A 26,347-nucleotide genomic window follows, 5' to 3' on the forward strand; every position below is an offset into this window, starting at 1 on the left:
GTCGAGATTTGCAAATGAACAATTCCAATATTTAATAATATCTTTTCTTATGGAAACAATATGTTCTTGCAACATAGTTATACAAAGCTATCTATGAACACTTGAACTTGGTAAAAAGGATCACTTTTTTAAATAAAAAAATCATACATCAGAAAACAAATGTGGACGTAGCAGCGTCATTGGTCGTCATTCATGGTGGTTGTTCTGGAAGTTTTTTTGGTCCAGCTGAAAAATATAAAGAGAAGGAAAACGTTAGTATAGCTCATCATGAGTTAAACTAAAACAAAACAAACCTTCTGGTTTGATACAAGACTTTTTTTATTTTACAAAGAATAAACTGCACCCATTATCAAACAGCTTAGATCTAAAGTATTTCATTGAATGTTTTAGCTTTCAGATCTCATTTCTTGTGTCTTATTTCCAATTTACAAACATACAAGCAAAACAGAATTGTTTGCCATTCGTATTCTAAACAGAAAAATGAATACTTGTGTTTTGTACTGTATGTGTTAGTACTGTCCAGGATGTCAAAAATAAACGAAGCTACCCAACAATTTTTAGTGAACAACTTGAATATCCAACACACAACAAATTCAACATCTAACACGTAAAAACAACACCAGGAAAACGAGCCCATACTCACTTTAATAGAAGGGGACGGGAACGACCTTGCACTTGGTGATGCCCTCGCCGGCGGGGCCCTGGTAGCACTTGCAGATCTTCTCGGTGCCGATCTGGGACTCAACCTGCTCGACAACCACGTCAGACACCTGCTTCAGCAGCCTGTGCTCGCCCTCCAGCAGGAGGTCCACGGAGAAGATGGAGCCTGGAGGAGGAGGAGATGGGGACAAGGTAAGTGAAACTGTACTCTATGACTGCCTTACTTCTCTGATATGTCATTCTGTCCGTTCTGCTAATTTGTCCCATGGGAGTTGTAAAGACTTAGTATTGTGTGCTATAAGAGCATTTTGCCATCAGTTTATCATGATTAGCGTAGCTTTACTGGGTTTTAGATATCAATGTTGGCCACCATAGGTTAACTTCCGATGGTTCAATGTCATAGAAACAGTTATATGAAATCTTAGGCCTGTGCTAGCAATTATACTGAACAGTCACAGTTTCAGTCACAACGTTTGTTTTTGCTGTTGTTGTTTTGTTCTCGTTATTTTTTGTAGAGGCAACAGAGTAAAACCTACCCTTGGTGGCGGTGCAGAGCTCGACGTAGACGCCCTTGGGCAGCTTGACGAGGCCGGAGATGGAGTGCTTCTTGGGCACCTTCTTGTCGGTAATGATGTCCAGGTTGTACTTGATGCCGAAGATCTCGTCGACCTTGGACTTCTTGATCTCCTTGTAGCTGGAGAAGACGTTCAGGGTGATGGACTGCTCGGCAAGGATCCTCTTGATCTCACGGATCTCCTCGGGGTTCTTCTGGACCTGGGGTAAGACGTGGACTCGTCAGTTAACGTCTTCAAGATCAAAACAATCTCAATCTAAGACTATGCACAATTTCAAGGGTATAGAGATACATTAACGTCTACTTTTAGTTACATTTTGGTAATGATTTTGTTCTGTCAAAATAACTTTTTCATACCTCAGATTTTCAACCCATTTTCACGAAAAAATAGAATAAGTCAGTATATGATGAAGGAAAAGCTCATTTAATTTAACCTTCTCTGTTCTGTTGTACCCATAACCTGTACAAATGTGGTGCCAAAATGTCTACCATAGCAGAGTGACAGTTAAACCATAGGCAAGTCTGCACTCATTGACAAACCACTTTAGGTGTGATACAGGCGGATAAATCTAAACAAAAACAAACAAACAAACAAACAAGCCCACCTTGTCCTCCTCAGTGATGAGCAGGAAGATCTTGGAGGCCTCGGGGCGGAAGGGGTACTGGGCGGCCATGCGGATGGCCTCCATGGCGTTGGTGGTCTTCTTGCCCTCGAACTCGAGCTCCTTCAGAGCCTTGTTGACCTCGTTGATCTTCAGCTGGCCGAACAGCTCGCCGTCGATGGTGTGCACGTGGGCGGCCTCGTGGACGTCCTTGCCGCCGAAGCCGACAACGGCCACGCGGATGTCCTGTTGGCATGGCAACAACATCCGGAATTAGTTCAATATTCGCCATGGATACGAGAATCTTTATCACTTAAACTTTTCAGAACGACACTTCATCTGAAGAAGGATCAATCCAATATTCGTCACGGTAACAAGAATCTTTGACTCAAAGTTAAACCTTTTGCGACGAGATATAAAAGTCATCTTAAGAAAAGAGTGACATTTTCGGTACCCTCTTGAGTCGTCTTTAAGAAATTATCCATAAGACATGGTCAAGAATCGAAAGTGTTTAAGACATCTTTCAAAGTAATTATACATCGTCAAGAAAGTGTACCCGTAAGGCAAACGAAACAACGAAATATTGATACGAAACTTCAGGATTTATCTTTAAGAAACCAAACTAGACATTAAGGAACATCAGAAGAAATCTTCAAGAAAGCGTACCTCGTAAGACATCTTCTTGTTGAGCTCCTGGACGAGCTTCTTGAGCTGGTGCTCGGGGTTGTTCCTCTTGGTGAGCTGGATGTTCTCGGAGACGATCAGGACGATGTCGGCGGTTGGCTTGCTCTTCTGCCACCAGGTGTCGTTCAGCTTCTTGGTCTTCTCGCAAACAGCTGGAGGGGAGGGGGGGTGGTGGGTTGACATGTTTAGCTCTATCAACGTTTTCTTTGTTTTGGTTGACAAGATTTTCTTGTAGAATGCTCATGGAACGAAGAAGATAGAAAATACCATGAACCAGCAACAGCAGCAACTAACTTGAATACTTTAAGTTGCCACTCTATCTGGGAAAGAATGATTTAGTCAGTTTGAATTGTCATCGAAGTCTCCTTGTACGACCACTAAGAAGTTTAACTTGATGTTTTGATGGGATATGTTGCTGTTACTAGTCCCAAGTATTTTTCAACTGAAGATGGAATAAAAAGAATTTGCTTCATGATAAGCTGTGGATATCGGAAACTGTAGGAGGTTAACACTTACTGCACTCAGCAGTCTGGTTGATGAAGATGCCCTTGAACTGGCACATGTTGACGTAAGCGCCGATGGTGGAGCAGTAGGCGGTCTGCTCCTGAGAGTACTTAGAGTCGTACTCGCAGGCCTCGCGGAAGGGCTCGGGGTCGACGGTCTTGAAGCACTTGGCGTAGGGGGAGCTGGTGTTCTTCTCCCAAAGGAGCTCGCGGCAGATGGGGTTCACCTTGCTCAGCTTGACCTTGGCGACCTGGAATTCGATTCGAATGTCTGTTTAGAACAAGAATACGTTTGAATATCTATTTAGAGCAAGAATACCTTCGAATCTCTATTTAGAGCAAGAACTATGAGTATTATCAAGACACAAGCAAACCAACGAACCTTGTTGTACTGCTGCCTGGGGCTCAGCTTGCAGGTCTTGTAGCCGGTGACCTCGTAGGAGTTCAGGAACACGGCGACGTTGGAGGTGTTGGTGCCGTCGGGGCGGCGGAAGTCGGTGGAAGGCTCGTTGTCGCTGGTGCCGAGCAGACCCAGGGTCTTGTTGTGGTACTGGCCGGAGATGTTGAAGGCGCAGAGCTGGTTGACGGAGTCGCAGATGACGCTGATGCCGTAGCGGGTGGTCACGTTGACGAAGACGCCGGTGCGGGTGATGGTCACGTTCTTCTCGGGGGTCTGGTAGGGCAGCTCGGAGGGCTGGCTGGTGCCTGCGGGAAGGAGGCGTTCAAGACGTTATAGCAGTGTCTTAGGAAGGGATAAGACGTTATGGCAATGTCTTAGGAAGAGATAAGACGTTATAGCAGTGTCTTAGGAAGAGATAAGACGTTATAGCAGTGTCTTAGGAAGAGATAAGACATTATAGCAGTGTCTTAGGAAGAGATAAGACATTATAGCAGTGTCTTAGGAACAGGTAAGACGTCTTAATAAAGAGATAAGACATTATAGCACAGTGTCTTAGGAAGAGGTAAGACGTCCTAAAGAGATAAGATGGTTAAAGCCGAAGCTGTTTACGTACCATCGATGTAGACCTTGCTGTCTCCAGCGATCTTGACGACGAGCTCCCTCAGCTTGATGGTGACGGACTCGGGGCTGCTGAGGATGGTGAAGTTCTTGTCCAGGAAGTCGCGGGCCATGACGTACATGCAGTCCTCGTTCTTGTACTCGGGCACGGCGTACATGCGGCCGTCGAAGGTGTACACGTGGTTCTTGCCGAAGATCATGCCGGTCTCTGTGGGAAACAGCAGGGGAATGGCTGTTAGCTTGAGGCACTTTTTTATCTAGATTCATCAGAAACATACAACTCCCACAAGTACACGTCATCATGACAGTAGCAACATGGAATTGAAAGCAACTTGTTCATTGATATGTATTTTTCCTGGTTGAAACAACGAAAAGAACACTTCTTGAAAGTAACACTCATATATAACAAAACGCGTTTTGTTAACGTTGTGGATATGACATTGCCTATTGTGTTCCATTATACGAATATCCATTGTTTCTATGCGGTTTAAAACGTTTAATGCTCTTGTATGATTTTAGCCAGAATGACAAGAAATGGAGACCGAGGATCTGTACGATGTGCTTTTTCCCTCCTGTGACAAACGTAAACAAGCAAAGAATCGAACTTACTGGTGGTGTACATGTTGAGGGTCTTGTAGACGGGCCTGGTGAAGATCATGTCGTAGAAGGCGGTGACGATGCTCTCGGTGTAGGTCCTGTTGCGGTAGGTCTGGTTCTGGAACTTGGGCAGCTCGTAGAAGCTGGTCCAGTTCATGTTGTGGGTCAGGTTGACGCAGATGGAGTTGTTGTTGAACTGGTACCCATTGAAGAGGAAGTAGGACAGGGCGTTGATGGAGGCGTTGGTGATGGTCAGGTTCTGGGGGATGGTCGCGTTGATGGTGTAGTTCACGATCATCTGGGTGATGGGCTCGTACTTGTAGAAGTTGGTCATCCAGGCTGGAGAGAGGAAACGTGGAGATATTCAGTCAAGCATCAATGCCGTCCACTTAGAACATGCTGTTTAACCTACAGTCTAGCAAACACTTCTGTGCGAGGACCACCTTGTCACTAAGACCACTAATGAAAAATGAGCTAAGGAAGTTATATCATTTTCCTTTGACCAAAGACTTAAGAATGCAGTCTTTTGTGGCCACCTGTCCTTTGTAACAATTTACATCCTTAGAGTTGTAGAGTTATATATACTGGACAAGATTGACTGCATTTCTGCCCTTTCAACAACTGAGGATAAAACGGTAAAGACGGGCAAAGATTGCTCAGTAGATGAGTACCGTACCGGGCAGAGTCCTGTTGAAGAACTCGGTGGTGTTGTAGGTGATCATGTTGGTGATGTTACGGATCATGTCGGTGCCGTTGAAGGTGACGTTGAAGAGGGGAGTGCCGACGGTCAGGTTCTGGACCAGCTCGTAGGTGTAGTTCACGGTGGAGTTCACCAGGGTCATGGTGTAGTTCATGGTGGTGTTCAGACACTGCAGGAAGGAAGAAGATCAGTTGACTGTTTCTATATCAATTTCTATGATCCAATATTTGTGTCATAGACAAATGAATGATGCCAACCATTGTGGACTTCACTCTGGTGGAGTATTTCACTCAATGCTGGATCGAGTCATTTCATACACTATGTCCCGTCTATGTACATCAATGGAAAGCTGTAAAATGTTCCGTATTTGGTGCTTACCTCAGCGACGGTCTTGTTGAGGTACTGGACGGCGTACTTGTTGATGGGGTGGGTCTGGTTACGGGTGATGTTCCAGAACTGCTCCACGGCGCGGGTCAGGTTCATGGTGGAGTTCAGAGCGGTCAGGTTCCAGGTCAGGTTGGAGTACAGCATGGAGGTCTCGTTCAGGGTCACGTACCAGGACAGAACGGTCTCGTTGATGTCACGGGTCTGTGAGAGACATCAGAAGAAAATGAGACTTGAGAATGATGTTTTTGTATCTCTTACATTGCCACAAATCATTTACAAAATCGTTCTGGTTTAAGAGACGTGTAGCTTAAAGATTACGAGTCCACAAATGAGACTTGAGGTTTCTTGTATATTTCATGTTGAAAACATTGGATCGGAAATATTTGTACAAAAAGAGACTCTAGAGGGATGTTAAGAAGGATTTTAACAATCAATGACAAATTCCCTGATGACGAATTGTAGCTTTCAGTACTTTTTAAGGTACTTTCTGGAACATTTACATTACATCTACATTTGTCTTTGGCTAACCTATTTCAAACTCAAGAAAACCTTAAAGAATGAACTTTCAAACGAAGATTACTTACGATGTTCTTAACGTAGAGGGTGACGTTGAGACGAGTCTTGTTGGGCAGCTGGCCGAGCAGAGCGATGGAGCTGTTGAAGGTGGGGATGGTCAGGTTGGCGTACAGGGTGTCGTTACGGGCGGTCACGTTGAAGGTGACGTTCACCCACTGGGGAGCCGTGATGTTGACCAGGAAGGTGCTGTGGAGGTGGGGATAAATAAATGGTTAGATCAAGGGAAAACATTCACATTGAGACAGACAAGTACTTCGCAGTTGGGAAATATGTTTTCAATTAAACCGCACAAGTGCCCACTTTTGCATATTAACGTCAGCCTGCTAAGGCGTCCGTTTGGCATCAAATATGTATTGGTTATGGAGTTAGGAAGCAAGTTTCAAAATCTTACATCAACAGTTTTTTTCCCGGATTGCCAAACAATGGACCTTTCTCGATGACAACTGTTTCCCTCCTGTCTACAACCTTCAAGCCTTCAAAACCAGAGTTCATCGCTATCTTCTGGCAAAATGATTTCCACCATCTATCAACTTTAGTCCATTGTCTAGAAATGGTCAAATGGCCTTGGTTTAAACAAACCTGTATAAAAAGAAACGCTAACCTGTTGAGGTTGGTGACGTTCATGCCGGTGATGTTGAGGCCGGTGGTGTTCAGGGTCACGTTCACGGTCAGGTCAGGGTGGGTCAGGTTCAGCCTGGAGGTCACGTTCACCTCGGTCAGGTTGTTCAGGTGGGTGGCGTTCAGGACACCTGTGCAGGTGAGAATACAGGTAAGCATACAGTGTTGTACATTTCGGTAAGGATGCAATGTAACTTTCCTTCAAGTTGATACATGTATGAGAAATAGACAATTTTTCGCAAACGTTACAGAAAACAATGGATTAGTAAAACGCTAGCTAAGATTAGTTTAAACAAGGTTAAAAGTTTACAGTAGTTTCATAGCCATCTCCAAACAACTTTTAAGACTATCTAACAAGACACTAATAATGTTTGTTTTTTAAGTTTCCAGACATCTTTCTTACAGAAGGCTGAACTACCGTCTTACCCTGCATGGTGAAGTTGAGGAACTCCATGGAGGAGTTGGAGGTGACGTTGACGAAGGCGTTGAGGATGGAGACGTTACGTGCCACGGTGACGTTCTGCACGGTACTGTTGACGGTGACGTTGTAGATGGGGCTGGTCAGGTTCATCTCGTACGTCAGGTTACCCAGGCACGGCAGGCTGATGTTCTTAGGGATGCTGGAGAGGGGGAGGAAGAGGCATGTGTATGTTAAAACATAGCATTGTAAAATGTAACATCTAATGTTTGTACTGATGTTTTCGCTCCATTCATGAAAAGGCAGAGATTTAAATGTTTGTAGAGGATGATTTTATGACTATGGCTAGTTTGCTCTCAAAGGAGTAGAAAGGCAATGGTGGTTCATTTGTTGGAAACTCTACAAATCGTCAGAATCCATTCGCAGAGAAGACTGAAGTGTCTATGCCTGGCTTATTTGCAAAGCTTTTGCTCTCGGGATTACGAAGAACAGAGCAGGAGGGCTTTTGGTCTCCAAAATCCATTCACAGAAATGACTATGTCTCATTTAAAAAGCTAAGAATATCTGCTCTACGGAATTTTTTCATCATTTGATACGTTTTCAGGGATGGGCACTCACGTCATGTTGGGCAGGGTGTAGTTGATGAGGCGCAGGATGGGCCTGGGGATGATCTGCATCTTGGGCAGGGGGATCTCGATCTTGCCGACGATGGGCTCCAGCTCCTCCAGGAACTTGGGCTCGAAGTAGGAGATGTTCAGCAGACGGACGATCATGCTCTCGTTAACCTGCCTCAGCCAGGGGATGGACTCGAAGCCGAAGATCTGGAAGGGCAGCTTGTAGCTGGCCAGGTAGACGGGCATGGTGATGTTCTCAAACAGAGAGCTCACGTTGCTCAGAGACAGGTTGCCGATGACGGGCAGAGGGATCTGGGGAAGAGAAGGAGAGATTAATAAATGCTTTATCTGCAATCTATGTCCTCTTGTTTTCTGATAAGATCTGGAGGAAATATCCTTTTAAGTATACCCTTAAGTCTTCTTTCATTCATGTGCCTCTAGAGAATGTTTTTTAAAGATCATATTGCAAACTGAAGGATGGAGACATTTCTGCTCATCTGTAGATGCTTCACTTTTTTTGTGGGGCCTCAGCCTACCTACAGGTAACCCTTTCCCTTTCCCCATAACAAATCCAAACTTGGGACAAAGAAGCTACCTCAGTAGGCTAAGGGTTAAAGTTAGACATCTCACCTGGATGGTCTCGTTCCTGGGGAAGGTGTAGTTGAGCTTGCCGGTCCAGGTGGCGTTCTGCAGCTGGTAGGGGGAGGTGCGGTTCAGCCTGGTGATGTTCCACAGGGAGGTGTTGAAGATGGTGACGTTCTGCAGCAGGGTCAGGTTGGCGCAGGCGGTGGCGTTCCAGTAGAACTCGACGCCCTGGGTCTTGTTGATCAGGGTCATGTTGTGGGTGGCGTTGATCTTGAACTCGGGCACGGTGATGTTGCTCACGATGGTGTAGTTGCGGCCCTGCTCGTGGGTGGCGTTGACGACGCGGGCGCTGAGGGTGAAGTTCTGGGAGCTCTGGTTGAAGAAGCTGGGGTAGGTGAGGTTCAGCTTGACCTGCCAGACATCGGGCTGGGGCTTGCGGATGTACTTCCCGCTGTTGGGCTCGTAGTACCTTAGGAACAAAGGACATACCAGTTAGTAAAATGCACAAGAACCTTAGGTGATCTTTGATGGGAGATACAGTCACCATCAGCGCCAGGAATCTTGTACAAGACAAGTTCTCAAATATGTCTGCCATTGTCATTTCTTGTATCTCAGATTTTGTCGTTTTCCCTCATTTTTTTTTCTTTTTTACCTCCAGAAATATTCTTCAAGACATTAAATACGTCTGCCAATGCTATTCCCTGGCTCTCAATTTCGTGAATTTTCTGAATTCACAAACAAAAAATCTTGTGCCATTAAGGATATGGATCAAGTCCAAACTGTTTGTATTCTGCCCTCAAAATTTTAAGAAATTCCTTTGCTATTATTGTTACAACCAACATTGCATTAAAGGTTGCTGCTTACCACTTGTTGGTGTTGGGCTCGGGACTCTCCTGGGAGACGTTCCTCATGGACAGGGCGGCGGTCCAGTTGTAGAAGGACATGTTGTACATGGTGCTGTTCAGCATGAACAGGGTCACGTTCAGGGTGGAGTTGTACTCCTGGGTGCTGTTGATCCAGCTGGCGTTGATGCACAGGAACCTGGAGGAGGAGGAGTGGAAGCATTTACTTCATAGTCCTTCAAAGAATCTTACTTGAAGAAATATTTTGACACAAGATGCATTACTTGAAAGGAAGTGTCTTGTTCTCCTCTTCTTGTGACACAAGTATTTTTCAAGATGTATCTGAGAATCCCAAGATGCATGCTTGCTTCTCAAGGTAGAAGATATAGAAGACTTTCGTCCGACCCTCAAGACATTTTCAAAGACCAGATCTTTGTTGTCATTTTACATTATAATAACTCCTTTGAGAAAACTTCTAAGATGAGGCACAAAGTAAGGTTACATCTCAGAGTAGGAGATACTTGAGAACTAATGTTTGGAGATGTTGAAGACATATACTATGTTAACTTGGTCGGATCTCAAAGACCTCGTTAACTATTTCTACAACCTTTGTAAGACATGCTTACCTCTCGACAGAGGAGACGTTGAAGATATAGGTGAAGTTGGTGAGGCTATCGATGCTGGAGTTCAGCAGCTGGTGGGACACGTTGATGAAGCGGGTCTCGTTAGCCGGGGTGAGCCAGGTCAGGTTGGCGGAGGCGGAGTAGTTGGCGGTGTTGTTCCAGACGCGAGCCAGGAAGGTGATGTTCTGGAAGGGGTAGGTAAGGTTCATCTGGCTCTCCCAGACGGTCTCGTTGTCGGAGGACTTGTTGAGGTAGGCGTAGCGCAGGGCCAGGACGGAGATGTTCTCGGGCTTGACCTGGTACTCGGGCTTCAGCCAGTCAAGGATGGGGGTCACGGGGTCCCTGGGGAGAGGAGGAGGAGAATTTAGTAAAGATCATCATCACAAAAGACTCAGGGAATATCATGCAAACTAAACCTTTAGTTGTTGCTACCGGTTTTCTGAAGTCTGTCTAACCTTGGTCTAACAGGACTATTTGCATGGAGTCTTCCTGCCATACACCATGTGAAAATTTCAATATCTGTTGCTATCTGTTTGTAACACTGTTTCTGACAGATCATGCACCATAACTTCACGTTATTTCTGACAGAAGCATGCATTTTAAGACTACATGCTCTTGACACTTTAAGAAGTAAAAACACACCTTTCTGAGCTGTTTCGTGCTTAATTGGCATCAGTTACAAGCCTATGAAAACACTTTGCTACATTGCCGTAAACTCACCAGTAGTAGGTGACGTTGACGTTGGCGGTGAAGTTGCCGGTGGAGTTCAGGGTGCGGTTGACGGAGGAAGACCAGGCGTAGGTCATGTTGGACACGGTGAGGTTGGCCAGCATGGTGTAGTTCTGGGTCTGGGTCCTGTTGCAGGTGACGTTCAGGTAGCGCCACTCCATGGTCAGGTTCTTCTCGGGGGCGTAGGTCACGTTCATCACCATGGTGTAGTTCATGGTCTGGTTCCACCACTGGGACTCGTTGGCGATCTGGTGGAGAATAAAGCAATAGAGATTTTAGATCAAACTGAACATGATTTTAGAGAGATTTTAGATCAAACATGCATTACTAAATTAAATGGACACCAATGAAGGTGTGTGAATATAACGAACATGCATAGAAACAAACTAGCTAGTCAATGTTTACTCAGTAGAGCTAAGCTTCTTGTCTCGCTCAAATTCCTTTTCTGAGACTCCTTTCTATCCTTTTCAGCAAATACACAGATTTTAGTCATTTCTTAACCAAATAAACGAAAGCTGAAGATCCATCGATAACTTATTGCCTTATTTTTAAGTTCTCGAGACATTAAAGTTTGAGAGCTTGAGAACATCTTGAGACCATAAGAAGCACGTGTTTCTCACCTTAGCCCAGACGGTGACGTTCTGGACCTCTGGGACGGTGATGTTCCAGAGCAGCTCGGTGGTGTTGCGGTTCAGCTGGAACAGGGAGGTGACGTTACGGGTGTAGTTCTGGCCGGGGGCGGAGAAGTTGACGCGGATGGACTCGATGAAGTTGAACTGCTTGGGGTCCTGGCTGAAGCGGGTGCGCCACAGCTGCTTGCGGGGCTTCTCGGGCTGCTGCACGCGCTGCTTGATCTGCTCGTACTTCATGGCCACGGAGTAGGTGGTCAGGTTCCTGGAAAATTACCATATATGGTCATAAAACAGCTTCCTGGAAATTTACCTCAATTGTCATAAATCAGGTTACAGGAAATTTACCCTATATGGTGATTGATCAAGTTCCTGGAAATTTACCATATATGGTGATTAATCAGATTCCTGGAAATTTACAATATATTTTCAATTAACAGTGATTAAAGACTAAGCTGCTTACAGATTACAACAGAGCTGCTTACAGGATACAAGTTTGAAGTCAGAACATGTGTTTTCAACACAAAAGCTGCTGAATTTGGTTCAGTCATCATGCGACAGAAGAACAAGATTGCGAAAGTGGGGAAAGGAACTAGTCTCTACCAGGCTCCCCAGGTCGCTGGAAAAATAGTAGAAACCGGCCAAATAGACAGAAAACGCACCAGAGGAGTTGGATGGCCGAGGTGTACAGTTTGCGACCTTGGCCGATTTCTACTATTTTAGCGACCTGGGAAGCCTGGTAGAGACTAGAAAGATATGTGAGGAGTTATATTGCATCCTTACTTGTCGGTGGGGACGATGGTGACGTTCAGGCTCTTGACCTGTCCGATGAGGTGGGAGACGTTGCGGTAGGTGCCGTTGACGATCTCGCCGGTGAAGCAGAGCTCGACGCCCAGCACGTTGGTGGTGTTGGTGCAGTTCTTGAAGCTGGTGGAGTTGGTCCTGGGGACGCGGATCTCGGTGATGTTCTCGCGGGGGCGGATGAGGTAGATCTCGCGGCTGTAGTTCATCACCTGGAGGTGGCAAGGCGGGCTTATGGTTAGGGTATGTTGCCTTAGAAACTAATGGTCCTGGGTTCGAATCCCCAGGAACTGGTCTTATTAACTTGGAATCAAAAGGTTCTGGGCTCAAATCTCTAGCAGATCTGTCAAGTGGATAGGGTTTTCTTAGTTCAAATCCCCAGCAAATTGGTCTTGCGTTTAGGGTTGTTGTCTTAGAATCGTAAGTTTTTTTTAGTCCAGATCCTAAGCAAATTGGTCAGGGTTGTTAAGTTTGAACTTAGAAACTAAAGGTTTTTGGTTCAGATCCCAAGCAATTGGTCTTGTGGTTAGGGTTGTTAACCTGGAATCAAAGGGTTATGGGTTCAAATCCCAAGCAAATTGGTCATGTGTTAAGGGTTGTTAACTGAGAATCCAAAGATTCTGGGCTCGAATCCCTAGCAAATTGTTCTTGTGGTAAGGTTGTTTAGGCAAACAAACAAAGAACACTGACCTGCACGGGTCCGGCGGTGTTGTTGAGGTGGAAGCTGAGCTCGCCGTTCTTCAGGGTGACGTTAGCGGAGATGTTGGAGGAGTGGTACAGGGTGTCGTTCATCTGCAGACCCACGGTGCTGTACAGGGGGCAGTCCACAACCATGCGGGACACGATGCTCACGGTGGCGCTGGGGATCACCTGCAACCAAGAAATATTGGCTTATTAGATCGTTATGATCAGGCAACGTTTTCACAGCCATCTAAGGCTAAATCATTTTCATAGCCATAGGGCGAATCATTTTCACAACCATAGGCGGAATCATGTTCACAACCATAGGCTGAATCATATTCACAACCATAGACTGAATCATTTTCACAACCGTAGGCTCACTTTTTACAGATACTAAAACCAACTGATGACTTCTGTGGCAGATTGCGGCATAACACCTAACTAAATTGACGACATCTGTATTATAAAATCCACATCAATACTATCTTAAAACTGGCTTAAAACAAACAAGGTTAGTGTTTACGTGTACAATGCATAGTCTCAAATTTCTCACTATTGCTACATTTTTCAATGTATATGAGTTACGGTCCATTCAGAAGATTGAATCGAACCATATAGACTTTTAAGACTCAGAAGGACTTTAAACGATGTAAACTGTATCTCTGTTACATACTTTGTCTGATCCTTGCCTCTGCCCTCATGACCTCAATGAAAAGCGGCTTGCAGGCCGATTTGAGCTTTCATGAAGGTTCAAACAAACAAACAAACAAACAAACAAACAAACAAACCTTGGTCTTGATGGCAGCCTCGCGGGGCTGGGTGAAGATCTTCTTCAGGTCGGCGGTGATGTTGACGTCAGCGCGGGCCACCAGGGTACCGTTGGTGCTGATGTTGAGTGGCAGACCCATGATGGTGGGCAGGGTGTAGCGGGCCTCCACGAACTTCCAGGCGGCGGTGTAGTTCTTCTGGATGCCGCGGGACAGGGTGTCCAGGATCTGGAATGAAGGAATCAAAGAATGAGTGAGTGAATGAATGAATGGATTATTGAGACGTGATACATCGCAGCTAAAAGCTGAATTACGCACGCTGTACAGTATCTTTAAAGACAGAAGCATGTAAATGTACGAATTACTTTGGGACATACAATATAAGAAACATCGATAATGCAATATAAATACGCTTTGACATTTTCGTGACTTCACTTTCAGACAAACCTTATGTAGATACACATGTACAATGATCGATTTAAAATGAAACTTTATGCTGTTGTTTTTTAAATGGTCTATTACCACTGGGTTGTTTTGTTTAATAGAATGATGTATTTCTGCGGTTTTGTCTCTCACCTTGATGGGGTTCTGCTTGAAGATGGTCTGGTTCATCAGCTGCTCCAGGGTGACGAAGCCGAACTCGTTGCCGAGGATCCTCAGGGTGGAGGAGGCCTGGGGGTAGGCGCGCTCCTGGCGGACCTCCTTGTGGAGATCCTCAAGGGTCTCCAAGACGTTGTTGGCCAGGGGAGACTTCTTGGGCTGCTGCTTCTTCTTCAGGACGGTCTTGAGGGTCTCGTCGGGGTAGTATCCCTTCTGGCCGAAGATGGTCTCGACGTAGCTCTCCAGACCCTCCATGTCGAAGGTCAGGTCGAAGAGGTTGACGGGCATGCCGAGGGCCTCCAGGGTGTAGTTGAAGGCGATCTGGCGGGGCAGGGGGCTCTCGGGGTGGTACACCACGTTGGTCAGCAGACGGTTGATCCAAGACTGTGGGGAGGAACGGTGAAGTTGTTAGATGAAATGTTTAACTGACAAACGGAACTCAAAGGAAAAGGAAACATCACTTTGTAAGATTCAAGTTTTTCCCCAGCTCTCTGTTTTCATCCAAGCTCATTCATGTTCAAGAATGGACATGGTCTAAACATAAATTTGAAAACAGTGGGGCTGAGTGGGGCTTCTTCTCTTGTAAATGGTTTAAAACCTTAAAGTCTTGTGTTCACACCAAGGACAATTACTGTTGTATTGGGGTCACCCAAGCGCCCAAAGGCTGCCATCGTCTTAGTCTAAGTAAGTCATTTGGCCGGTTGTTGCAGAGTGAAAGCAGTCGGTTCATCCCAAAAGAAAGAAATAAAAGAATAAGGAGTACTCACGATGTTGGTGTATGGCACGTACATCTCCTGGTTGTACTGGTAGTTCTTGCTGAACTTCATGGCCTCCTCCTCCTGCTCGGGCAGGGTGATCCTCTCCTCGCGGACAGTCTCCTCAACCAGCTGGCGCAGGGGGCGGACAGCGGGCTGCTCGGAGCGGCGGATGTTCAGCAGGTGGGAGGAGATGAAGGAACGAACCTGGTGGGAAGATGGAGTTGTGGTTGTTGATGGGGTTGTTGTCTTAGAATCTAATGGTTGTGAGTTTGAATCCTTAGCGAATTGGTTTTGAGGTAAGGTTATTGGTTCGAATCCCTGGTAGGTACAAATGCTGTACCCTTGGGAAGACTCATCCAGTTGTAAATGAGGACATAGCTTCAGGTGTCCTCTTGGATAAGACGTTAAGACTTAAGATTTTTTAAGAAAGCCACAGCTAGATCATGTTTAAGAACCCACCAAACGTATCGAAAGAGTAGGTGTCCATCCCGGATCAAATCTTAAAGTCCGGTCTTAGTATGCAACTTGTACCTGTACAGAAATTAGTATGTTACCCTAGGGTACTTTACTTGTTATGCAAAGCATACAGACAAACAAATAAACAAACAAGCCCACCTGGTTGACCTGCTCGTGCTGCAGGGTGCGCAGGATCTGGACCAGGTCGGGCTTGGTGATGTTCTTCATCAGCATGACGTAAGCGGCGATGCGCTGCTCAACATCCTGCTCGGGCTCGGTCACGATGGTCTGCAGCTCACGGCGGACCTGCAAGGGGGCGGAAATATAGTTTCGTCATTTATAGTTTATATTCCAATCAATACTTGAAGATTGTTACAAGACAATGGTTGAAAAGTTTCTCCTTATACATTCTAAGAAATGTCATCGTTAAGTCAAAAAACGATTTGGAAGCAAAAAGACGAGCGACGATGGACACAGACTGTGGGCTTGCACGAATTTGGATTCCCAGTCTTACTTTGTAGACACTTTGCATCCAAGAACACTTCGTCATTGAACAATATATCTTTCATTGTAATATGAGTACATTGAGGAGGGCCCACAAGACACCTCACTTTATCTGTCTCTCCATAGTTTTTGTATATCTTTCGTGACATGAATAATGACAAACAGACAAACCGACCTCAGGGGTGAACTCCATGCGGCGGACGGCCTGGATGGCGGCCAGGGAGATGTTGCGGGGGACGACGGGGTTCTTGGCGCAGCGGACCAGAGTGGGGACGATGCGGAAGTCCTTGCGGAGCTCCTTGTCCAGCTTCTGCACGGGGTAGCCCATGTTGCTAGAGTAGAGTAGAGATATTCGGTTAGGTAGGAGTTTCGCTCCAGTTGACGGAGGTTCTACTAGGAGCCACACTTTCATAATGCTTTATTTGGTGCTTAACATGTAGAGGTTGGCAGGGTACTAACACTAGGTCCTGAATTGCTCATCGCGTTACCGTAACAGACTTAACGAGAACATTTAAAATCGTTCGCAGTTGTCAAACGTATTTGAATATTCAAAATATACATATGTTGGATAGAGCGATAAAACTTTATCTGCCTCTTCTTAGTTTTTGAATGTGTTGTTTGACATGGATGGACAAACAAACAAACAAACAAACAAACAAACAAACAAACAAACCTGATGGCCTTCAGGGCGACGAGGATGTCTTCCTGCTCCTGGATGGCGACGCGGGGGTTGTTGGCCATGTTGGTGAGAGGGGAGCAGTCGAAGCTGATGGTGTTCAGCAGCATGTCCATGGACTCACGGATGCACTGGGGGATCTCACGCACCTCGCGGGCGGTCTGGGGAAAGGAAAAATGAGTGAGTGAATGAATGGATGGATGAAAAAACAAATGAACGACTGAATGATCAGATTCTATGATTGGCAAAGTCATAGCACTTCCCTAGACAGATTTACAGCACATTTAACTATCTATTACCAAACTGTGTACCGTCATCTTACTTTTAAAGGTTCTTTTCTCAAGGTTGTTTTGTTTGTCAAGGGGCCTACTCTTACAAAAAATACTTCAATGAACTGTGTTCTGTAAGTCGTACAGAAATAAAATTGATTTCCTTGAGACACAAATAATAGAAACTGTTGGAGGGCTTGTATCACTCTGTAGCAGAGTATGGCAGATGATGGAGATGCAGTTGCTATGGAAACCATGTGCGGTGTGAAGAAACAAACAAACAAACAAACCCACCTGGTTCTTCTGGTAGAAGTTGTAGATCTGGGTGGACAGGGACAGCAGAGCGGGGCGGGTGCGGTTGAGCTTGGCGACCTTCAGGGTCTCGTTGATGATGGGCAGAGTGGGCTCGGTGATGAAGGCCAGGCTGTACATGAGCAGGTCGGCGGTGGTGCCGTTGATGGTGCCGTTCATGATGGCGTGGCTGATGAGGGAGATGCAGGGCACGGAGCCGCACTGGGGCAGGGCCTGGGGGGGAGGAAAACATGCGTCAAGTTTTGTCATAGGTCCGGACACCCTCGGTTTATTTTCAAATCTATGACTGGCGCTGGAAATGTATTTTCTGATGTGTTTTTGCCTGGATCCAAACAAAGAATTAATTTTTGGACAATTATTTTAAATCTACGACTAGTGCTGGAAAATGTATTTTCTGTTATGTGCCTATTTTTTTACACTAATAGGTGGAGAGGGGAAAGTCGTTTAAAGTACTCATTTTCCAAGGAACATAATTGGTAGCAACCAAGACGTCTGGGTTCTGGGCAAAAAGGTCTGTAGTTACGTCAAAAGACCCAACACTATTGCCAAATGCACCAGTGCAAGTCAACTCACCTGGACGAGGTAGTCCTGAGCCAGCTGCTGGGTGGAGTTGCAGGAGAAGTTTCCGGTCTGGTTCTGGTAGATGATGGGGAACAGCTCGAACAGAGACTCGTTCTTCAGGCTGCGCAGGGAAGCCACGAAGCGGTCGAACAGGATGGTGGAGTTGAGCTGGGTGGTGTTCCTGGGGAAGAGAAACAGAGAACATGATATTAGTCTTCCTCAAAGGAAATCCATGATCACTCACTCACTCACTATCCGGGTTAACGTCTGTTGTTCCCCATCCCTTGGGGGTTAGACGTGCTAACATCATCTTTGAGTTCTCCCATTCTCTTCCCTTTTTGGTTGTGGTAAATGCATGCAGGTCCCCAAGGCCCCCGGAGAAGGAAAACTCTGAAATACCCAGCTAGTCTCTGAATGCCGATGATGTGCAAGATAATACAAGCAGATTCCAATACTCACACTTCCACACACAAGTCGCCAGTTATACAGTTCAACCACACAAACAAGAAAACTACAGAAGATTTAATAAACAATTAACACTTTCGGTATACATTCTTTCCCCGGACTACCAATCTATGGAACTCTCTCTTTGACAACTGTTTCCGTCTGTATAAAATCTTCAAGCCTACAAGTCCAATGTTCACCGACATTTCTTAGCTCAATAATTTTCTACAATCCATTCCACTTACTTCACTGCTTAGAAGTGGTCATAAAGGCCTTGCATTGAATGCATTTTGCATTGAATGAACCATTAGAAAAAACGATTAATATGATGTAATAACTAATACTTACTTGGTGGTGTTGACCAGCTGGATGAGAATGTCCAGGGTGGTGTTGATGGAGGTGTTGGAGGGAACGGTGATGTTCTCGAACTCGTAGGTCAGGTTGCACACACGGCGGCCCTCTGCAGGAGAAGAGAGAATAAAAATCCGTCAACGCAAAATAGTCACCAAGAAGTGGCTGCAAGTATCATGTAAGTTAAGAAAAGAGGGAAACTTTTTTCAGGGGAGACAATAAAGTTGAAAAAAAGTTTAACTTTCATCTACACAAAGTGTCAAAATGGCTATATAGGCATCAAGCAAATTGTTTTTGAACAACTACTCTATTGTGGACCTAGCCATCTTCAGCTCAAAAGGTGCTCAATTGTTCTAGGATTCAACTTTGTATTATTGAGGCAAATGTAGTTTCGAATGGATTACAAAGTTTCAAGTACAGTCTGATTTAACGTTTTGCACGTTCTGGAATACAGTGATAAACAGACGCATCACTTACCCAGAGAGGTGTCGATCTTCTTGCTGTTCATGGTCTCGGTGGATCCCTTCTTCAGCACCACGGTGATGTTGGTCTGCACCCCCTGGCGGCTCTGGTTAGATGACAGGGGCAGGACAGTGTACTGCTCCAGGCAGTAGACCTCGCGGATCTGGCCCTTGCGGTCGATCTCGTAACTGCAGTTCTGGGTAGAGTTCAGGTTGTTCTCCACCTGCCTCTGTTGGCCAAAGAAATAAAAAAGTAAGTTTTGAAAATTTTAAGTCACAACCCAAATTTTAACAGTGTCAGGGTGGGGGTCTCGCATTTCAACATATTTACACCGATTTACGATAAAAAATGGTTACATGCAATTTGAAATGGAAAGCTTCTTTTTTTAACCAAATATTTACTACTGGCATCAGGTGTATACTTATTATCTTACTTTGAAATATGGATGTTAACGTCACAACACCAAGATAAAAACAAGCGAATGTAGATAGATACAGACAGTTACCAAAGTAACAAGTGTTTCCATCGACTTAACAATCTGTATCTGTATCTGTATCTGTATCTGTATAGCCGGTATAACCGCCATTCGGCGTAACACACCAGCTTCGCAGGCACGCGGCGCGGCAGCAGCTGGTTATATTACACTGAACGATCCGTCACACCTAACTTTTGCACATCTAACTGCAAGCGTTCTTTAAAACTATCCAGAGAAGATGCCCCTACAAGGGACAAATGCAAACGTTCAGGCCAAATTACAACCGTTTTCATCGACCGTTTCAAAAGTTCAGAGTTAACTACTCACGCTGATGTTCTTGAGGATGGACAGAGGGGACAGTTCAGTGATGGTCTTGTTGGGGCGGGTGCAGTTGCTCAGGTCCCTGCTGACGTTGTAAACGGTACGTCCCTGCTTCATCTTGTAGACGGTGTAGTTAGCGGAGCAGTTGCCGTGGATGTCAGTGACCTAAGGAGGAGGGAACGGAAAGATACAGTTAGAGAATCGTCTTAAAGACATTGCAGAAGAGCTAAATTAAAGATGTTTCGACATCAATGTATTAGGCATCGTAAGATTGAAACTTTTCTGCATCTAAGAGGAAAAAAGGTTGTGACGAATTTTCTTTGGCGGAATCTGTTTTGTCGTGAGCGCGTTTCCTCCATTGTGAAATCAGTTTAACTTTTCTACACTTTTGTGTGTACTAGTGATTTTTTTTTACTCAGTAGATGGTATTTGAGCCAGATAGTAAAATCAACGTCTTAAAGACGCATATGTCAGAAGGAAGATCAGACTAAGACGCTATGATCTTAGCAAGGCGGAGAGTCATAATTTTATTTCATTTGATCTCTTAATTGTTTACTGTTATTTCGCATATGTGTACGAATTTATCCCCCAGGGATCTTTCACAATCTTCAGCCAGGCAACATGTTCCCCTGGCAAAATCAAAATAAACAAACAAACAAACAAACAAAGAAAGAAAAGACGCTTACGTTGACGGTGGTGTTGCGGGACTGGTGGACCCTGGCGGGCTCCTCCACCTGCTGGACCTGCAGGGAGCTCAGGATACCCTTCTTAATGTTCAGGATATTCAGAGGCTCCTCAGTGCTGGGGTACACGCCGTACACCTACACAAACAAACAAACAAACAAACATTAGAAGACGATTCGAAGCAGTGATTATCTATCTTGGTTTGACCACAATGTGCAGATGAAATAGAACTACATGTAGATCTTTTATCAATAAAAAATTCGTTTTTCCGACAATATCAACACGTAGAATGGAACTCGTTGCAAGGACGGCAGGGACATCATCAGAGAATTTTGGATGATTTATGAAATTTTTAAGTTGAAGAACAAAAGTGTGGCGCGTCGACGTAATATGACGACAAGTAAGGTAAGGATAACGAAAATAGCGACGTGAGAAATCGCTTTTTCTACACCACGATTGAAAATAAAACTAACAGTTGATGCCGAAAAAAAAAGTTCCTTGACCAAGACTTGAGCTGTTCACTCAAAAATTTGAGTAAGTCCAATTTTCGTTTCAGAAATTACTTGTCCAAAACAAACAAACAAACAAACAAACAAACGCACCTCTCCGCGGGTCATGCGGAAGTAGAGCGGGCGCTCGGACATGGCGAGGGAGAACTGGCGGGAGTTGGGCGCCTTCTGGTACTGTTCGGGGCGCACCAGCTCCTCCAGCACGCAGCCCTCAGTACGCAGCAGAAGCTCGCAGGACTCCGGAACCTGGAACATAATCATTATGTTAAATGTTAATCACTACACGAAGAGTGGGGTTTAACAATAGCGGTAAATGTCAGGTGAGTCTGGTAATGAGATAAAGACATGTGACAAGTAATGTTCAGCTTCGCAGAACACGAAGTGTCTGAATTAAGCTGGTGTAACAACACTTCCGTATTCTTTTAAACGACTGATCAAATTTGCGAGAATCTTTTTAGATTTCCAAATAGTATAGATATAGATTGGCATATAATGAGTCAATCATGGATGGTAGTAAAAAAAATATTATAATACTCAAGAAATATTTTATATCACCTCAAACAAACAAACAAACTAACAAACAAACAAACAAACAAACCTCGACTTGGACATTGCACTTGAGTTTCAGGCCGGTTCTGTCTTCGGAGAGGCCGACAATGCCGCTGCTGACCTCGCCCTCGTACTTGTAGCTGTACCTCACTCCTTCCTTAAATCTATTTCTCTCCTCTGCAAGTGAAAATAAAACAAAAACTCCCGTTAGAAATTGGGCCTGCAGTACGTATGATAGATGTTAAACGTGACTATTGAAACGTAAGACTAACGAATACAAAATTCACAGCAAAAATTACAATGGCGATTAAAAAACTGTAGTTCTAGAAAATCCCAATCAAGTTCGTAAAACAGTTCACCCCATAACCCGTGCCAAGTTGGCCTTTCAAGTTTCAGAACGATGATTGAAAGGCAAGGATTGCCTAACTACGCGATTTACGAGCGAAGACTAGCGGAATGATTAAGAATTGCAGTACACAGGTTACGTCATGTTTTCTCACTCTGGGACAAAGTCAGTGGGTCAGATACGGGGTAACAAATCACGAACATATGTAAAACCTGTCTGAATGGGAAAAAAGGACTGGATTCAAAAAATTCTGTCGCTTGATAGAAAAGAGGACTAGGCTACACAATCTTTGAAATGCTTGTAATTTGGTAAACATTTGCTGGTTCGCGTTTCTAAAATTGTTTTTCCAAACGCTTTACCGACACCTAAAATCGCAACGCGAAGAAAAGAAAATCCCCAACAAATGCCTGCAATAGAAAGCGTAATTCTTTCTGTAATTTCTTGAAAAGGAGAAAGTTTTCGTGATTGTTTTAATAGTTCACCGTGGTATAAAAGTTAAGATTTATTTGCCCGAATTGTCCAGGGAAGTTTGGAATGCGGCGTCAGTATTCCAGTCCCGCGGAAAAACAACCCTGCCTGCTGTCAATCAAACTTGTTTTTCCCTAAGCGAAGCGTTACGTCACTGTTGTTTACCGCTAAACCTCCCGCTAGTATCCGGGCAGATTTGCCAAATCAGCACATCCATATGTCACGTATTGACACAGGCAACTCATTAGCATATAAGCCATTGTCGCCTTCTACAGATACGAGACGGGCGCTGCCATTGGTTGAAAGCGTTCGATGCCCCGTCAGCACGATTTTCCCCTGCTCAACAACCGTTATGTGACAAACAGATTAAAACCCCCGTGAATGGGGAGCAAATTTACATAGGACTGAGAAAATAATGATGCAACGTGCGAACACACGAGGGGTTTAAAGTTCTTAAGTTCAGAACCCCACTTAAGTAATGAAGGGCAAAGGTTCAGGGCAAGTGAAGGTGAGCGGGCAAGGGTGTCTTGAAGGTGACTGACTTTAGGTTACAAGGTGAAGGAACTGGGAGGTTAGAAATGGCGATCAAGACATTCTTTCTTTTAGCTTTTTCCAGTCGGAGCTCTAATATGCTCTAATGTGCACAGCTTTGGACTTTAATGCAGCTCCTTAGCCTCCTAGCGGTTACCTAATATGCTCCTAGCTGTTACCTGATCTTTCTTACTAGATCAAGCTGAAGGATTAAATCAGGACTGAGTCTATGAAATCGCTGAAGTTTTTGAAATAAAGCAATGTTCTTGCAACTCAAATTATATCGACGCCTTACTCTTTAGTATAGAACGTAACGTATCTAAATCAACTACCGCTTTGAAAAAAAGACCCCCACAATCCAATCAAAAACCGGGCAAAAGCTATGTAGTTTTCACATTCGCATTACCCTCACTACTCTCATCTCAAGTTTGGAAAACAAGAAACCCTGCAAAGCTTCTAGTTGTTTTCCAGTGTCCGCTCGGCACGTCACCCAGCAGACGACAAAACAGCTGTTCTAACGGTACAACCTTCCCACCCCCGAGCGCGAGTGGGACGCTCTGATTTCCGACAAACAAAATCCTCGCTCCCTTTGCGAAAAACAACTGCGGAAGAAAAACAAGGATGTCTTACCTTCACACTTGAAGATGTCTTCCTTGCTCTTCTTGACTGGCACTGAGGAAGAAGAAGAAAGAAGTATGTTATCCCTCTGTCGTCTTAAAGCTCAAGCACCGCGTCTTCGTACGAACGCATTGCAAAATAAGATAGCCATCACTATTGTCACATATTAGAAACAGTCGGAGATGCTGCTGCACTCTTGAATGCGGGTTTGGCATTAAAAACCATTTTCTAGTACTAGCGTGGTCTTGTGTTTAAGATAGGACTGATGTACGACATGAAACTTTGAAAAAGACAAGCTTTACTAACACTTTAATATTACGCCGAGAGATGAAGCCAAATGTTTAAAAAGCAGTTTATAATGGCATCTAATTTGTAGCAGTTAAATTGTGCCAGCTGGTAATATGCTTTTTACAAAGCATAAAGATGTAAGGAGAAAATGCACAAGAACAAAGACCCGCGGCAATTATGATACAAAGAGAAAAGAAGCGCAGTAGAGATGCACCCAACCATCCGCTCAGACAAAATAAGAAAACACATTAAAGAAAAAGGTTTTAAATCTGCAACATTAAGAAGATGAAGAAAAGATGAAGACACTTACCAGCCAGTGTTCCTGCTACCAGCAGGCAAACGATAAGAAGCTTCATGATGAGTAACTTTCCTCAGCTGTTCGTGAAGACTTTTGTACGGTACACAGTACCTATCGCTGGTTGATCAGATTGATGGGGTACCCGGGATCCGATCCTCCTTTTATATCTTCCCATTTTGCCTCGCACATCAGATTTTCTCCGCACCAGCCAATCAGAGACGAGATCGACGGGGGAGATAATGAGACGATGAGGAACAAACAACGGACGGCGCCATTCTTACTGAGGGGGTTTCTGATGATATATTTCAATGTTTTGCACACTTTTTGTACCGATGCAGTTACCATGGCAACATCATAATGGCTTTTGTTACATTATATGCTTCTATTCTAAATACATTTAGCAGCAATTCGGTTTAAATGTGGAATTTAGAATATTGAGTTTTGTGGAAACCCCCTCCGACCTTGAGTTTAAGACGATGCAATGTGCCATGGCGTGATCACTTGTTTTCGACCATACGCAAATAATAGGTAACTTGTATTTTCGATGACCAGAAATTGGGTGAAAACATGTTGTTCTCGATGTTACGTTTACACAACGCAAGTACTGATGCGGTTTTTGCGTAAGATTCTGCACAGATTTGATGTTAATACGGATACACATAATGCGATCAGTTTTTAAACTACTTCAAACTTTTCTTTGCGGAACATTAACTTGCCGTTGAGAAGCGCACATGGAGTAAACGTGGTTGTGTATCACGCTCCATACGTCACTTTCGACCAATCAGCGCCAAGTGTTCACGTGGACAGGGGGTAGCACGCGCTTTTTTCCGTTGACGGTCCGATGGGGAAACCCTCCTTAGTGACGTATTAAAACGGCCAGGTAGCGGTTTTCACCAGACCACGCGTTCACTGCGTGATACAAGAATAAACAAGCCGTGATTTTTTTAAAGTCAACAACGCGAGAAGAAAGGTTATGAAGTGTGCCGAGAACAAAGTTTACGAAGTTTTGCTAGGAGATTATTGAGAGCGTTCGCAATTTTGCAGCCGCCGCAAACTTTTTTTGTTAGATGAGTTTAAGGTTGCGTAGTTGCGATGAAACGAGCAAAGCGTCTCAGATTGATCACGTTGGCTATTTCTATTGTTTTCTTAAAAGTTCTGAAATGGTTTGCGTCAGCAGAACGTCAACGCGCAAGTTTTAGAGACCAAGGAGGTTATAGGGAGGCCAACTTTTTTTACCATCAGAATCTCTGCGTTGTGTACATGTATTGATCTCCAAGCAGATCCTACGGTAGCATAAGATAGTATCAAAAGCTGCCAGTGGAGTGTAGCCGGCTTAGGAGTGTGTTTGGCTACCGGGCAAATGCACGCCTCTTGGTTGACTACACTCCTTGGCCAGTTTGGTATCTTATGCCATCGTAGGATCTGCTTGGAGATTATACATGTATATGTACACGTAAACCAGGGGTCTCCAAGCAGATATAGGGTGTGGTTTGTTCTTCGCTTGTCACCGACGCATTATAGTTGTACGTATCTCTTACGTTACGACCCGCGTTGTAGGAGAAGAAATGTTGTTTGATAAATTCTGAAAAAAAAAGGCTGGAAATTCTTAAACGTACAAGTTGGAAAATGCTGTTAAGTCGTTTGTTGCGTACAGCAAAACGAAGTTAATAAATAACATGTTGGAAAGTTACTGAACAGTTCTCCATTAAGTTAAGTTAGCATATTCGGAATCATATATAGAACCCAACAAGTTACAGTTTAGAGTTAGAGCTTTTAGACTAGAGTAGACATATTCTATATTGTTATACACTATTTGTTTGTTTGTTTGTTTCCTTTCATGTTACCCTCGGGCAAGAATTTGCAATAAACTATTAATATCATATTCTTTTGGAAACGGCCCAAAAAATTGATGCGCGCATGAATGTTATCCATATAATCGAGAATGGTACCAGTAACGCTAGTTCACCTTTATTCACGGGGTAACCTTTATCCGTTGAATTTAACACCAGGGTAGTACGGAATATCAAGTTGACGGACGGAGGTCTCAAACTGCATTATATTGAAAAAAAATATGCAATTTGAAACCACCGTCCATTTACGTGATATTCCTAAATATCCTGTTTTTAGGTACAACGGATATAGGTTACACTGCGAATAAAGGTGAACTAGCGTTACATATCGGCTCTGTATGTGCCGGTATATAGACTGGCGCTGGTCCAGCGGAGTCATTATAAGGCCGCTTCGGACAAAGTTTAGTGT

At 44.4% G+C, this 26,347-nt stretch overlaps 1 protein-coding gene across 1 annotated transcript; it reads right to left on the reverse strand.

The window, feature by feature from the left end:
- Nucleotides 1-7: 7 nt before the first annotated feature.
- LOC118431312 lies at nt 8-24,252 on the reverse strand. Its single transcript, XM_035842430.1, has 38 exons — nt 24,101-24,252; nt 23,515-23,556; nt 21,589-21,716; nt 21,084-21,236; nt 20,484-20,618; nt 19,804-19,962; nt 19,017-19,230; nt 18,537-18,648; nt 17,757-17,925; nt 17,166-17,396; nt 16,600-16,763; nt 16,102-16,258; nt 15,582-15,728; nt 14,976-15,170; nt 14,185-14,592; nt 13,630-13,836; nt 12,851-13,030; nt 12,143-12,372; nt 11,351-11,624; nt 10,722-10,978; nt 10,005-10,343; nt 9,401-9,577; nt 8,582-9,005; nt 7,956-8,263; nt 7,346-7,539; nt 6,903-7,050; nt 6,310-6,487; nt 5,717-5,926; nt 5,315-5,507; nt 4,651-4,977; nt 4,037-4,249; nt 3,406-3,728; nt 3,037-3,274; nt 2,503-2,672; nt 1,840-2,082; nt 1,197-1,434; nt 644-826; nt 8-225 (listed from the first exon to the last, which is right to left on the reverse strand). The coding sequence occupies exons 1-37, from the start codon at nt 24,144-24,146 to the stop codon at nt 645-647; spliced, it is 7,713 nt and encodes a 2,570-aa protein (XP_035698323.1). The 5' UTR covers nt 24,147-24,252; the 3' UTR covers nt 8-225; nt 644.
- Nucleotides 24,253-26,347: the final 2,095 nt, after the last annotated feature.

Source organism: Branchiostoma floridae, chromosome 15 (genome assembly GCF_000003815.2).
Source record: "Branchiostoma floridae strain S238N-H82 chromosome 15, Bfl_VNyyK, whole genome shotgun sequence".
Classification (NCBI taxonomy): Eukaryota; Metazoa; Chordata; class Leptocardii; order Amphioxiformes; family Branchiostomatidae; genus Branchiostoma; species Branchiostoma floridae.

What these genes read in the sequence shown, in the direction of transcription:
- LOC118431312 (XM_035842430.1), bottom strand. Translation starts at nt 24,146, where the DNA reads ATGAAGCTTCTTATCGTTTGCCTGCTGGTAGCAGGAACACTGGCTG. An exon ending in AACGTCTCCTCTGTCGAGAG is followed by an intron (nt 9,578 to 10,004) that starts GTAAGCATGTCT and finishes CTCCTCCTCCAG; the next exon opens with GTTCCTGTGCATCAACGCCA. An exon ending in CAGCAAGGTCTACATCGATG is followed by an intron (nt 3,729 to 4,036) that starts GTACGTAAACAG and finishes TCCTTCCCGCAG; the next exon opens with GCACCAGCCAGCCCTCCGAG.